Genomic DNA, 16138 nt, shown 5'->3' with positions numbered 1-16138 from the left:
TTATATGGGGCTTCTTTTTTTCTGCATGCCAATTTTTATGTTTAATGTTTCTTGCTGTCCAATTTAACTGTTTTATGTGTAATAACACCACCTTTTGTGTTTTTTAGACCCCCCAGGGATTTGGATTCAAAGGCTTGCGTAACAATTGGAGAAAAGGTAATCATTTTTCAGTTGCTCCACCACTTCTGACCCCATTGAATTTTTATTTGTGCTGTAGCGTCTCACTGGGGACTTTTATTCCTTCCCTTAGAGCATTTATTGTTTATAAACCCTGGTGGGCTCAGATTAGCATCTGCTAGCTGTAAAGAACGCTCCGTTGAACATTACAGCTGTCTCTAACTCTTCTGATTGTGGGGAGACAGGAATGCTCTTTAATGCCCATCATGCTGAAAAAATATTTATTTTAAACTCTTCAAATAATAGGCATTTTCCATTGGCAGAAGGGCTTAATTAATTTATTTTCCCTTAAAAATCTTGTTTTTCCTCCTTGTGCATTAATAAATGCTGGAAGCCAACTGGCAGCTTTATAGACATGAAACACATCCATTGTGAAAAGTTTCACCCCTTTGACACTGTCCTCTTTCTGTGTTTGGAGCAGAAATGTGAGGTGAAAGCAGATGATCTGGAGCAGATCTGCGAACTGGGACGAGGAGCGTATGGTGTGGTGGACAAGATGAGGCATGTGCCCAGTGATCTTATCATGGCTGTTAAGGTGAGTAAATCAAAGCCTATTGTCACCCAGAAGATCAGATGCTCTCTACTTTTATTAGTCTCTCTGAACACCTACTATTGCCAAACGTCCACCTTAAATATATCAGTTTGCCTTTTAAACTCATTGTTTATCATTGGTCAGTTATCAATTATCACTGTGGTTGAAAATTCTGAACTCTGGTTGTGGCATGCAAGTCAATATCTAATCAAAAGTTACAGGAATGTTTTAGTGCTCATTGGGTTGTGTAGAGCAGCTATGAGCAGGCACAATCAGAAGACTGTAGTCTCTATGTCAGTTTGGAGAACTGTGGAGAAATTCTCATGTGAGTGAAACCAATAGCTAACTAGAACAGGACTTTGGCCCCTCAGTGAACACCACCTACCTGGTCATAACCGGTGTGCCCACCTCCTGTAAATTCAAGAGATTTTAGAAGATAGATGTGTGTGTTGACACAATGTCAGAGTGAGAAGATTTTTGCAATGACCTTAGAGAAGCAATTCTTACTGTGCATCCATTTGAAACTCATCATTCTACAGTGAGAAAGAATATAAAAAAACTGGAATTTAGACAACTTAGACTTGTAAAGTTGCCTCTGAATGAGCTGCAAGACTTCTGTAGCAATGTCTCAGGATCACATCTGGAGAAATCCAAACACCTTGAACTAACTGTAAGTTGTGGTGATTGTGGATCGATGATCTGGGCTTGTGTTGTCTCAGAACCAGAACACTTTGCAATGGATGAGCATGCCATGATCTCCTCTGCATACCAAAGCATTCTAGAGAGAAAAGTGAGGCTACCTAATTGACTGCTGAAGTTTTTACCAATCAAAGTCATCAACAGGCCAAAGACACTAAACACAGCAGTAAATGGGCAACAGAATGACAGCGTAAAAGCAGAATCAAGGTGCTGTGAGAGCTATGTACCATCAGATTTCTACAGACCTCAGTGAGCTGTCTACTTTAGAGTAGACTAAAGTTTCTCCTCAACAACTGCTGCTACAGGTGGTTCCCACAGTGGGGAGCTTCTGCATGAGTTGGCTTTGTTAGATTCTGGCTTTTCCTTGCATAATTAACGCCAACTGTCGGTGTATTAATTAATTAGACATCCTGTCGTTCCCTTCCAGCGTATTCGGGCCACTGTTAACACTCAGGAGCAGAAGAGGCTGCTGATGGATCTGGACATCTCCATGAGGACAGTGGACTGTTTTTACACCGTCACTTTCTATGGAGCGTTGTTCAGAGAGGTATGCTATTTTGTATGGACCCTCATGTGCGAAACAGTATTTATCAGGTGTCCTTTCTGTTTCAATGATTATTGTAAAGTCTGTATAAGGCAGAGATTAGAAAAAGGGAGAGAATTCAAAAATAACATTGGAAATATGAGTTGTGTCAGAGACTTTAAATGACCGCTGAAAACATTTAGTTTAAGAAAACCTGCTTCATCAATGCAGAACATTGCTGTCTGTTTATATAAATAAAGAGGGAAGTGAAGCAGAGAACTTGTTTGTTCAACTATTTCATTAAACAGAAGCTTACTGGATGTACATGATTACAAACAGGTCAAGATAATTTAAAATCACTTCCTAGCTCTTATTCTATGACGAAAGAATCCCATATTACACACAGTACATGTATAACATATGTAATGTACAGCAGGACTAATCTTTTGTTTTATTCCTGGCAAACATTCTTGTGACTAAAACCTCTTCTGAGGATTTTATCGGATGGAGAAAACTTCCTGCATCAATGAATGAATGATCAGGATTTCCTCTTTTAAGTTAAAAAAAACAAACAAAAAACTTCCTGTCTGATGGGAATCCGTCTGGCTGCTTTGTTTCTTCATCTCTTTCCAAATCCTACCCCCACTTGTTGCCAGGGTGACGTGTGGATCTGCATGGAGCTGATGGACACTTCCCTGGACAAGTTCTACAAGCAGGTGATCGAGAAAGGACTGACCATTCCTGAGGACATCCTGGGAAAAATTGCAGTTTCTGTGGGTTACTTCACTAACACCATCACATGAATACATGCTTTAGATATTAACTTTAGATAGTAACTCTCAGTTGTTTATTAATGACTTCTTTTATTACAGATAGTAAAGGCTCTGGAGCATCTGCACAGCAATCTGCAAGTCATCCACAGAGGTAAGAGCCTGAGTGGAAACCCACTTAACTCTCGGAGATGCTGTCAATATCCAGTCAGCTGCTTCCTTCCTTTTAGACTATTTCCAGATCCTATTAAAGGATCATAACAGCATCTTTATTACTCGATACTCAAGCAAAGTTCTGAAATGTGAATCTGTCTCTGGTGAAGAGCACTCTACAGGTTAAAGGTCTTAGGTTTCCTGCCTGCTTAAACATCAATTGGGATCTTTTGATGCAATTTCAGTCAGTCACTGAAAAGGGAAAATGTTTAGATGTCTTATGTACTTTGATGCACGTATTAAAATATAAAATGCTGGGGCATGCTGTGGTGGCGTAGGGGATAGCACGACCCACATTTGGAGGCCTTGAGTCCTCGACGCGGCCGTCGCGGGTTTGATTCCCGGACCCGGCGACATTTGCCGCATGTCTTCCCCCCTCTCTCTTCCCCTCAGCCTACTGTCATATAAGGGACACTAGAGTCCACAAAAGACCCCCAGGAGGGGGGGGGGAGAAAAATATAATATAAAATGCTACAATATGTTCTACAAGAGGAGCCTGAGCATTCTTTCTGAGGAGGCTTTAACATTTGGTGGAAGATGCAGATATTCATTCGGATGATGGAAAGGGAGATTAAGTGCAATTACTTTGTACCAGGTCTGAACTGGTACAAAGTAGTATGGTGTGCAAGCATACATTTCTAATTAACTTTTAATTAAACAAAAGTTGCCTGAACATCAACTTGGAATTTTATTTATTGTGTTCTAAATTTAATAAGTTAAATTGTTGCCTCAATATTAAAAACATGCCGTTTCAATAGATTGAATATTAAGATGAGTATTCTTATGCTGTCTCGCAAAGCAGAGTAGTGACACTTTTAAATTATATAGTTTCTAAAAGAGGACTAAGATGTCTTGTTTTTCAATTATCAAGGAATCTATAAGATTGTCATATGGTAACTAATTATATTTTTCTCTTAACCAGAAAACATTGTGCTGCACCATCAAAAATAGTGTTGACTATTTTCTTTGTATTGGTTTCAAATTTTAAGTTTTATTAACATAACAAATCAGTATATCAATATGCTGTGCATACTGATATACTAATTATAATATCTATTTTATATTATGTATTTTACAACCTTGCTACTTGTTCTTTTAGCATGTGAAACGTAAGAAGACAGCTTCTCATTTTAAAACCAGTTAAATTTTGTTCCTAATCAAACAAAAAGCGCTGTTTGCTCTGTTATTTCTCCAGATGTGAAGCCCTCCAATGTGCTCATCAACACTCAGGGTCAAGTGAAGATGTGCGACTTCGGCATCAGCGGGTACCTTGTGGACTCTGTGGCTAAAACTATGGACGCCGGCTGCAAGCCCTACATGGCAGTAAGCAGCATTTTTTTCTAGAAATGAAAGAAGTATCTCTGTATTTCAGTAGAAATGGCAGAAACATATGAGACCAATGTTATTATAGTGAAGTTGAATATGAGGACCATTTTACATCAATAGTGTTTACATAGCTTCTCAGAGGCTAGTTGTTGTTTCCATTTGATAGAACTGTAGTCTTTCAAATGTAAAATTTGTGATCGATTCGTCTCTTCCACCTCAGCCTGAGAGGATCAACCCGGAGACGAACCAGAAAGGCTACAACGTCAAATCCGACATCTGGAGTTTAGGAATCACAATGGTAGGGCAATTAAGTAAAATAAGTAACACCTGAACTGTTGTGAGGTTACAGCACCGTCCACACTTATTGCCACACCAGTTAAAGTTGTTTAAAAAATTTTTTTTAAAGTAAATACATTTCGTATTTCAGTAAAAACTTTTGTTAGATCACTGGCCCCACAAGTAGGGTTACAGCATTGAAGTAATTCTTAAAACTGAAAACTTACATTTTGCTTTCACTTTTTACTGAGATTAACAGGAATTTGTGGGAATCCACATCTATTTATTGTCTGTGTTAACCCGTCATAGCCATAGCTCTGCGTAGTTGTTTGTATCACGCTGGCCTTTATTTCAAGTGTTGGAAATGAGTTTCTGTGTTTTCAGATTGAGCTCGCTATCCTGCGCTTCCCGTACGACTCATGGGGAACGCCCTTTCAGCAGCTGAAGCAGGTGGTGGAAGAACCTTCGCCCCAGCTTCCTGCTGACCAGTTCTCCCCTGACTTTGTGGATTTCACCTCTCAGTGGTACGTCGTTGTGTCACTCCATGTTGATCCGCTTCCCTACAAGCAAGTGAAAACTACCACAGATAAGACAGGAAATCATTGTTAATAGTGTTGTTTCTGATAGAATTAGTATGTTATTGCTTCCTATATAAGTTACTTATTTACATCTAATAAAGTTGAATCATCTTTTTGGAAGATAAGTAAAAAATGTTAAGACATCTAAACAGGCAACCCAAAAAATCTTCAGTCACTGATTCCATTTTAATTGTTTCATTGAATGAGGTATCACATGTAACTAGGCCTGTCACAATAAATATTAAATCAGTTACACGATAAACTAAAACTGTTTTTAAAGGTTTTCGTTTGCTTGATTTATTATTTTTCTTTTTTCTCTCTCTTTCTACCAAAACTGGTCTCAACTATCCCCTTTTTTAAAATATAATTTTATCTATAGAGACTTCAGAATAAATTTTACTTCTTTCTGTTGTTTTGTTTATTTATTTTGGATATTTACCATGTCTTCCAGTTCCAATATTTAAATGTTCATCAGAATTGACAGTTTATTGGTCTAAGTGTTCTTAAAATATTCTTCCATTGAAAATTGTCTCAACACAACAATATTATCGTTTATCACAATAAGTTTTGGGACAATTAATCGTCTGGCAAAATTTGTTATTCTGACAGGCCTACATGTAACAGTTGTCAGAAAAAGTTATTATTTTCTCCCTTCCGATGAGAGCAGAGCAAAGTTTTCACCTGACTGATCCAATCTGTTAGCACTAGCAGCCATTCAATGACAGTACAACACATCAATACTGAGGTCTGATTTGGATCTGTCTCTGTATCCACCTGATGTTCATTTTTAAACTTGTTGCCTCTTATTTCCTGCCGTTGGTTTTGTTTCCTCCTTTCTCAGTTGCTTAGTTACAGATGCAAGTATTACGGTAACGGGAAGATGCAGCCAGTAACTGCGTGAGCTGCGGAGGGATGTCTTTAGTATAAGGAATGGTGTGAAAAGCCTAGCTTCTGCCTTTTTGTGAAACTAATAAGATCAGTCACATTTCTTGTTGATGTTTTAAGTTGACCTTCGGGTTTACTCTGCTGCCCTTTAACATCTTCTGACAAATAAAGTAACAGCAATTGTCGATATCTGAACATATGGATTTACCAAAATGGTTGGTCTTGTCTTGTTGCTTCGTGGCTGGTTTCTAATCAGAATTTTGGAAAACTTTAACCTGTCAAAAAGGATTTTTAGCCAGTTGTGAGGGGAAGGAACAGTGGGATAGTACGGTAAATAAGTTCCCTCGGTGATCACAGTAGACAGTGTTTTCTTATCTGACTCCATCAGCTAAAGAGTATTTCTTATTTATTTGTCATTTTGTACATATCAAAACTATGTTGAGAATTTACAGGAAACTTGGCAGCTCTAGTTTTGCTTGAAATAAGCTTTCAAGTGTCTTTTTTTCTGTGACAGCATTAATGAGGGCCAGTAAATTTTCCCATTTGATCTTCAGCCTAAAATGTACAAAATAACTGAGAGATGTCAGTGAAAACTGTCCTTTTGGCAGTTTTCATTGATTTATGAAACATCTAAATCCTGCAGGTGGATTCTAATGTATTTTGTGTGATGATATTTAAGCTCCTTCAAACTCAGAGAAGTTTACAATGTTACCTCCAGCATAGTTGGATATTTAGAATAGTAAAGAGCAGCAGGTATTCTAGACCTGTAAAGCAGGTTTGTATCCTGTAGATGAACATTGTTTTATTTCCAGACTCCTGCCCTCTGTAGAATCCAGATTATCACAGTTCTGTCTGCATGTGTGGGCTCTTTGTTCTGCTGCAGGATGATCTTGTACCAATCTGTTGGTGTTCTGAGCCCAAAGTAGCATAAACTGTCTGTGATATTCTGCTGAGACTCCAGCTTTCCCTGCAGAATGGAGGTTTCTTCTCACTCTTCTGTCCTCAAATGATGGGCAAATGATTTCTCAGAAAATGGAGTCAGCTGATTTTTACCGGCAGAACCATGCAGCTGTTCCATCCGCTATCACACTAATTGACTCAAATCAATCTTGCTCGTTTCCTGTGAACTGCAAAACTGAATGTGAAAGTACAGAACCAACTTGTTGCAATTTGTTTGAGTAATTCTGTATTTTGGCCTTGTTTTTTTTTTTTTTTTTTTTTTAAACCACAGCTTAAAGAAAAATGCCAAAGAGCGGCCAACATACACAGAACTCATGGTGAGTCTTCTCTTTTATGTTCACCTTGTCCTTCTGATGCTGTCTAGTTTTCTTATTGTTTATTGTCTATTTGTCTTGGCTTTAATTACACACTACAAAGCTGATAAAATCTATTACATATGTATAGAAAGATCTACTATTACACATGATTGCAAAGTGATCCTAAATGACCCAATTTTGAAAAAAAAAGAGAAAGTCAGTCAAACAAAGAACAGAGACTGAAGTAACAAAACACACACCCAACAAAACAAAACCAAACCTCTCGAGACCAAAGTGGTTATTTTGCACAGTGTTGCGGTCAATTACATTACAATGAACACATATAGATGCCAAACCTCTTTAAAGAGACAAATCAGTCACAAAGAGATGACAAAATAACCAAAGAACATTTATAATAATGACATGCATAAAGAAATCTTCTGAAAAAATAAACACAGAGAGATTGCTGAAGCCTGTAGACGTTAAGCTAGAAAATAAGACACGTACAGTGAGAACAAACATTCATAATAGCCAAACTTGTAGAAATATAAATTCATTGAAGGAATAAACAAATTCCACAAATGATCAGAAAGACAGATTGAACTATAGAATATTAAATAAGACAAGAAATTATGTAAATTAATCTAGCAAAATGTCAGACAGCTGTGGTAGAACGCACCACAATTAGGAAACTTGAGAAGAAGTCCTAAACCCTGCCAAAATACCAAAATACATCAACTATTTTCTATTAGATGTGCTAGAAAATAAAGTAGCAGAGTAATTGAAGAACCAGACACTTACCAGAAATGCTCAATCACAGGTTGCTATAGTAACTACCAGCATTTTTAGGGGCAGAGGTGAGCAGGAGTTCACAGAGAAACACGATTTTAACTATCATACACACAGTCATTTTGTGTAGAGTATAAGACATACTAGTCTGCAATTAGCACCACTACCATCTTACGGTGTCCTTGTATGTAACCATTTAGACCTTTAGAGTATTTTATGTAAGTCATATTTCAAATGTAATAAAATTCATTCCCATAAAATATAATGGGAATGAATTGGAGATTTGGGATGTGCAATTGTTCATTATTCATAATGGGGATTTATTTATTTTTGTTTATAGGTCTTTCAAACAAACTGACAATCATATCAGACCTATAATCCTCAAAAACGAATGAAGTTAAAGTTAAAAGAAGTGCATTATAAATCTTAACCTTAAGATTTATAATGCATCTTAACCTTAAGAACAAATAAAATACAAAAAAACAGAAAGTTTCTTCAAAAGGCAAAAAAGGAAGTGAAGGAAATGATCAGATGGAGCATCTTAAATAAGAAAAAAGGCTTAAAAATGCCCATCAAAACTGATCATCTTTATCCAAAAACAAAAACAAGAAAGTAATTTCAAAGCAACTAAGAAAGACAATAATAAAAAATTGACTTCAAAAAGAAGCAAAGTAAGGATTAGAAGGAACTGCAAAGTACAGAAAGTTGTATAATAGAGTAGAAATTGATGGTTAGCATCTTCATATCTATAGCCTTGCTAGGGATGCAAGTCCACCCTCATGAAAAGACTCCTGATTTCATTCAGACTAACCTGACCTCTGTCTCCTCCACAGCAACATCCCTTCTTCACCTCCCATGAGGCCAAAGAAACTGACGTGGCTAGCTTTGTGAAAGTCATCCTGGGGGATTGAGTTCTACATGCGCCCGGCACGGAGGGAGGAAAACCTAAAAACCCATCATACAAAAAAGCCGGTCTCCCTCTCACCCCCCTCCACGCCTCCAGAGTCAGAACGAGGAAGACCAGCGGATGAAGTAGAACAAGGAGGCGGCTCCCCTGTGAGGTGGCGGGAGGGGCGGGGGAGACCTCGAGTATAATGTGGAATAATTCAAAGTGTTTGTATGCAAAACCTCCCCCAGTAATCAGATTAGCTTCACCCACTACTCCCAATATTATTAACGAGCTGGCCACGCCATCCACCATCGTGGTCAAACTCTTGTTTTCTCACTGAAAGAAGGGCAGATCGTATAAAAAAAAAGATGGATAATATAACGCTTTCTGTGTATAATCTAAATGTTTGCCTACTCAAAGCAAAAGTCCCACATCAGATTATTAACTGACTGCATGTACAGAATATATCTCTGGCAGCCACAGATGGCCAATGATGAGCAGCTGTAGAGCCTGATTGTAGACTTAAGAGCCTCCCCTAGTGGTCTTTAATAGGTACTGCAGTGCAACTGCTTTCTTCGCCAATGCCATCTACCTACGTGTTTTAGGCTCTTGGCTGCCTGCGAGTGTATGTCATTGTGTGTGTGAGCTGAAGGATGTGTTCAAACGGCTGCAGTGGAGGCAGAGCCAGAATGCTGTCCGGTTAGTTTGCAAACACAGCGAGAGGTCGGCTGATGCTCTGATACAGCCGCTGTTCAGCATTTCAGGCCGTCGAGCTGCAGCAAATTAATCAGAGCAAATTAATCAGCTTTAGTCATCAGAAAAGCTGTGAATATAATGAACTGTCTTTTACCAAAATGTCTGGGGTTTTTTTAGGCAAGAAACATTTTGAGTGGCTTTAAGAAGAGGATTGCCCCTGATTTGATGTGCAGTTTACTTTAGGTTGAGCCCCAAATACCTATCAAACACTCGCTTTTTGTGCAAAGGGCTGGCATTGTCAAATGTGGTTGAAGAAATCTTGAAATTATTGTTAGATTTTTTTTTTCTAAGCTTCAAGCTACCTATTCCACTTTTGTTTAAGTACAAGAACAGGAATCTATGAAAATCTGTAACCAACTCGGCGGGTAGGTGACTTCAAGTTGTGTTTGAGAGAAGATATTGCTCTAAAATAGGGTCTCTCTTGTTTTAAAGAAGTGAATGAAAAGCTAACAAGCCTCTCAGAAAATGCAGTTTACAGTCTAAATAGCTTCTTACATCTTTTCCATTCCTCTGTTTTCATTGTTAAAAAAAATCTTGCTGATCCTGAAAATGGCTAACTTTGAATCTTTGCTTACATCAGCCACTCTGAAGAGTGATAGCGCCATCTATTATGTGTGGTGCCTTCCCTCATCAAGATTTTGATTTTTAATTGATTTTTAAGTTTCCAACTCCCTCATCACTGGTCATTCCTGATCAAGCTAATAATTCTCAAACTCAAGTCACCATAAGATTTCTTGACTCCTGCTCCTGATCTATTGTAGAATCACTAAAATTAACTTTCCAATGATACTTCAAAAGCAACAGTTTACCCATTTATTTCCAAAGTTTACCTTATTCTTGCTTAACTGTTAGAAAATATAACTGTCTTGCACAAAACAATAATTATGCAACAGCTGCTTATTTTGTTCAGAAGTTCCTGACGAAAATGTTAAATGTTGGTTTATATTGTAGAAGGGGGCCGACACTAAAGAATTAGAAGTCAGAGGAGCCTCTAGGACTTACCTTTAGCTGGAAACTGTAAATATTCGTCAAATATTTGTGTTTGCCTAGTTGGTTTTTGCACATATTTCTTTGAGTGTAAGGTAACCTTTCAAAGAACCGATCTCCCCTCGTACAGGATAGTGCCCAATAATTTGTTACATTTCAGTTTAGTCCAGCTGTTTTGCACTTTTAATATAAATATATTATTTTCCTAGTTAATGGGTTTTGATTGCTTCGCATCTTCAAGCTCAAAGTAATTTGCCATGACAGTTTGAGCAAAGGGAAACCAAAGCATTGTCTTATGTTTGCACAAATAGTAAAACTGTATTAATTCTAGTACAGAATGGCCGTACGAGTTATAAGTACTCCTTTGAAGTAACAGCGCTTAAACTTTTATTTTCTGTCCCTTTGCAAAGCCTGGACCAGTGAGCAGTGAGTCTTGTCCTTCAGTTTGATTTGTTGCAACTCGCGGTCTTGGTAATGCTGGATGCAGCTGTGCAGACCTCCGCATGCTTTATTTTTAGTGTGTGTTTGTGTGTTACATGGGGAACATTGTCCCATATCCTCCTTGTTTTCTGTACTGAGCCAATCACAACCATCTCCACTCCATGCTCAACATAAAATGAACTGGACATTGTTGCTGTTATTGTTGTTAGTACTATATTAATGTTATTATTTAGGATTACCCCCACTCCCTAATCGATCTTACAGACATATTAACTGCAGTTATTCTTATTTATTACAACTGCTGTGTCCTTCTGAAGACTTGAGCGATCCATCAGAGACTCTTCTTCGCTTGCCTCTGCGGCTGTGTGTTTTTGTTGTGTTTTTCTTGGCTCAAACAGGTAAATGCTTTTACTATGTAACTTTTATGCCTTCTATGTGCCTCTATAATGAAAAAAAAAGACGTCTAAGAAAATAAGGATGATGCAGGGTTGGGCTCCCTCCCTCTTCACACACTGCATGGCATCATATCCCCAGCAACCTGCCAGCTTTGAGGACTTTGTATTTCTTTGTGATGTTACTCTTGCTGTAGCTTGAGGGTGTTTATACTTGTGCCTGTTGTCGCCTCGATTGCTTCTGAAGGCAGAAAGCTTGAAGATGGTGAGTGAAATTTTAACAATGCTCTCGCTTTGTCTTTAACCTTAAAACTCTCTTTATTTTTAGTCACGTTTTTTTGTTGATTTTGACTTGTTTTGGAGCTCCTTCTGGGATCTAATGATGTGAGTTTATGCACTGTAAAAATGCAGATTTTCTTTGGCCTTCAGAACCAACTTTCTGTCCTCCATCTGTTTTCCTCTATTTTTGTCTTGAGGTTTCCTGTCGTTGCAGGTTAATAATCCTGTCTCCTTTCACCCCATAACCCGGCCCTAGCTTGGCTCAGGCCTCGGACCATTAGCCCAGAAAACTTCTGGAGGTGTTAAAGTCTTCTAAACAAACCGTCACCCTCCTCTGTTTGTTCCGGTTACAAAGTGTTGGCTGCCAAGAGGCAGTTCGCTGATGAGCGGTGGATGTTTTTTTTTGTTTTTTTTGTTTGTACAGCTGCCAATCAAGGTGAATCAGTTTGTGGATGAGCACACCAAGGGCTCCCTTATTACCATATTTCTATGACAAAATTAGCAAAATTCAAAGATTCTTTGTGTCAAATTATATAAAAAATAAATAAATAAATCACAAATTTTCTAAATATGACCAAAGAGAAGCCTACCAGGATCCTTTTATTCATCATCAAGTATATGTGGTGTTTGTGGGTGTCTTAAGTGCCTAATGATGCTTTTTTTGTCACAGATTTATACTTAAACACTTCTCTGTGTTCAAGCGTGATAGCTAAACACCATCTTAGTCCTTTAGTTCCTCTGCTGAATCCACTGACACTGCATGTTGCTGGGACATTTTGCACTGTACTGAGGACACACAATCTCTCTCTCTATATATATATATATATATATTTAGATATTTATAAAGATATATATATATATATATATATTAATTTAGATATTTATAAAGATATATATATATATATATATATATATATATATATATATATACAATATTCAATTAAAGTTGCTGTGTGTGGACAGTGGAATAGAGAGTTGGAAATTTTAAAGTTTTGTTATTTTTTTTAAAGTTCTGCTAGTTAAATTCTACTGGAATATCTTCCCCTCACATCTTCAGTCATATGTTTTGAAACTACTTGAATACACCACTAGATGTCAGAATCTTCACATGGCGACTTTACAATTAAAGTGAAAAAGAATGCAGCTTTTACTCTTACAGTTAAAACTAACTAAATTATTTAAATTTAAAGAAAATATATATTTTATTCTTTAGGCTTCAAGTTTGCAAATATTAAAGTCTGTCAAGCCGGAGTACCCGGAGAGAACACACGCATGCAAAGGGAGAACATGCATACTCCATGCAAAAAGACCCTGGGCCAGGAATCGAACCCAGGACCTTCTTGCTGTAAGGCAACAGTGCTACCAACTATTATGACTTTAAACAGTCTATTCATGATCAAAAACTTTCCGATGTGACTGAATTAAATCAGTTCTGCACAAAATTGTGGGCAAAGATTCTTCAGTTATCAAGTTTAGAGCCAAACGTGTGGAACAATAAAAGCCAAAAAAAAAGAAGAAATCATGAAGAGGGATTTCAGCTGAATGTCTTCAAAAGACATGAGCAGCGTAATTCTGTTGTGGAGATTTTTATACATAAAATTGGATAGAAAAAAACAGTAATCCATCCCAATTAAAATGTATATGTTTTTATTCCAACTCTTGTTGCCCCAGGTTTACACACTGCAACTTCAACATTATTTCACAAATGTAAATCTCCTGATTATATTTGACCTCATTTTGATTTTTCCCTGGAGCTTTTTTAAATTTTTTTTTAATACTTAGATCTTTCATATCTGACAACAAACTACTTCCTTCATTAGCTAAAAAAAAAAAAGTAAAAGCTTTAAATAGTGTTCAGATGAGCACAGCTGTATTGAGCAAAGTAACTCAGCTGAAACCTATTTATTGACAGTCACATAATGCGCAGGAGGAGCTGCATGTTAGAATGCAGCTTATCTGAAATACACTTGGCACAAAATTTAAAGAAATGTATGTTTTTGGTCAACAGGTTTTTGGCAGAGGAAGTGTGATAGGAAAACAGCAAGGTTTGTCATAAATAGAGACAATCCTATTGTGGAGAGAAGCTGTGTCTTTATCCCACACACTACTTAACCTCTGTTCAAGTAAATAAATGCTTAATTGCCAATTTGTCTACATTCTACTGATGTTAATCATCCAATCCAATATGAAAAACCAAGAATTTTTTTTTTTAATGTCTGAAATCCACCTTTTCAACTCTGCCACTCAACCTACAAATACTTTACTATAACATTTATTGCCAAGAAGGGCTAAAACAAAGAATTAATGGATCAAACACAAATTGTCTTACTTTTTTTTTTTCTCTAAGTAAATATTAATCTGTGCTGTTTGAGATCGATTATTTTTAAAAAATCTATACTCTCACTTCCAGCCAGGGCTAAGCTACTGAGAGGCTAAGAGGAAAATCCAGTCACACACCACATCACATCACTTCTTGCTTTTAAGTCTGTCCCAGTCCAATAACATGCTAAGGAGTGGAGCTTCCCGTTTTTGGAGAAAACAGTAAATCACCGTCCCTCTAAAAATCTGCAACGTCTTTCTTTCTGCGTCTTTGTTTTTCTCTGTGAGCGTTCGTCGGCTCTACATGCATGTAGGAAGTCTATTTCCATCCTGCTGTCACTTGCTGGGTGACCTTTGCTCACCGGGGTCTGGACGTCCGCGTGGGAACATCCCATTATAATCTGACTTCAACCAGCAGCAGGCACGTATGTGTGGATGATGCAGCTTTTGCTGTAACAGTTTATTTATTTTGTCATTGGAGGTCATTAAGAGGCGTGAGGCTCGGAGAGAATTGGAGGGTTTTTGTTTTTTTTTTGCTCACCTTCCACATATTCAAAGTCTATCTAAAGAATTATCAGAAAGCCTGAAGATGAGGGAAACTTTAATCCCTTTACAGACTTTTTGTTAGGATTATTTCAGGTGTAAATTTGTCGTCTGTGCGTCTGCACATTTCTCATGCTGCGACATGACTTGTGACACCGTGGAGCTTTCTGTTGGTAAACTGCTGGTACACACAGCTGTATGTGACTTCTGATGTTGCGGTGTTGTGTTCTTTAATCTGCGATCGGGAGGGAAGTGGTCCAGGGATGCTACTGTACGTGGAAGAGGGTGTTTTTGTTGCTGTCGAGTGGGTTTTTGGGGAGGTTTTCTTTGGGTTTTGCAGCTCCATGGGAAGTGAAGTTCTCAGTATATTTCCACGTCTCTTAAGCCTCCGCTAAAGACTGATGACTGTTCACTTAGAGCTCAATGAATTTCTATGAATAATTTAGATTGCTCAAAATGATTGTGTGCAATTGTAATGATGGAAATTCAATAAAAAAGAGGTATTTTTACACAATATGTTCTGCATCTGTTTCTTGTGTTTTGCATCATGTTTCTATAGAAGCTGACAAACAAAACTTTAACACCAGCTGGAATATTTATGTTAAGAACAAAGATTTAGAAAAATTAGGGGAGACATCCTTGGTCCAAACTGGACTGTTTGGGGCATGCCGTGGTGGTGTAGGGGACAGCGCGACCCACGTTTGGAGGCCTTGAGTCCTCGATGTGGCGGTCACGGGTTCGATTCCCGGACCCGGCGACATTTACCGCATGTCTTCCCCCTCTTCTGTCAGCCTGCTTTTATAAAAGGGACACTAGAGCCCCCTCCTCCTCGAGGGGAGGAGAAAAAAAAAAAACTGGACTGTTTAAGAATTTAACCTCCAACATTTGAAGAAAAGTAACCCATGGCATGATGCTGCCTTTTCCATGTTTCAGAGAGGTTTTTTTTTTTTTTTTTTTTTTTTTTTAAGGTGATGCTCAGTACTGTTTTTTTGTCAAACATACATTTTTGCATCTGTGGAAAAAAAGTTCCAGTTCGGTTACTGCAGACAATAATACATCTCTTCACAAAGTTTTGGGAGATTTTAGCCAGGCCTGGTCGTTTTCTTTTGAAGAAAAAAAAACTTACTTTGCAACTCTATCTTAGAATGTGGAGAAGATAGAAGATTGTTGTAATATGTGGAAAGCAATCAGTATCTGTTGCATACTGCCACACCTCTTTCACTTGCATCCTTCTGCTAGATGATGGAAATTAACAGATGTGAGGGAAATTTTATTATAACTCAAGAAAACTACATTTTGACAGGGTTTTTATTTTTTTTTATTTATTTATTTTTTTTTTTGCAGTTAAAAGGGTTAAAATGTTTTTAAAGGGAATTATTGTGTTCTCAAAAACTGCAACCTTGGGAACTTACAAATTAAACAGGGATTGATTGACTTTTTTAGTGACTTTTTTTTTTCCTTCACACTACATGACACTAGTGATTTAACAATGGAGAAAAATAGCTTTA

The 16138-nt window shown here is 37.7% G+C and overlaps 1 protein-coding gene across 1 annotated transcript in view; it reads left to right on the top strand.

The window, feature by feature from the left end:
* The window catches only part of map2k6 (mitogen-activated protein kinase kinase 6), a 29602-nt gene extending 17809 nt beyond the window's left edge, over window positions 1–11793 (top strand). Inside the window, exons 3-12 of the mRNA XM_044103731.1 lie at window positions 108–156; window positions 599–712; window positions 1836–1955; window positions 2588–2704; window positions 2804–2855; window positions 4110–4237; window positions 4461–4538; window positions 4901–5040; window positions 7211–7256; window positions 8858–11793. Of these exons, the coding sequence (XP_043959666.1) occupies window positions 108–156; window positions 599–712; window positions 1836–1955; window positions 2588–2704; window positions 2804–2855; window positions 4110–4237; window positions 4461–4538; window positions 4901–5040; window positions 7211–7256; window positions 8858–8935 (922 nt within the window). The 3' untranslated portion in view covers window positions 8936–11793. The remainder of the gene's footprint in view (window positions 1–107; window positions 157–598; window positions 713–1835; window positions 1956–2587; window positions 2705–2803; window positions 2856–4109; window positions 4238–4460; window positions 4539–4900; window positions 5041–7210; window positions 7257–8857) is intronic.
* The last annotated feature ends 4345 nt before the right edge of the window (window positions 11794–16138 follow it).

Source organism: Gambusia affinis, linkage group LG20, assembly GCF_019740435.1.
Source record: "Gambusia affinis linkage group LG20, SWU_Gaff_1.0, whole genome shotgun sequence".
In the NCBI taxonomy this organism is placed as follows: Eukaryota; Metazoa; Chordata; class Actinopteri; order Cyprinodontiformes; family Poeciliidae; genus Gambusia; species Gambusia affinis.
This window is presented reverse-complemented; position numbering and strand designations above follow the sequence as displayed.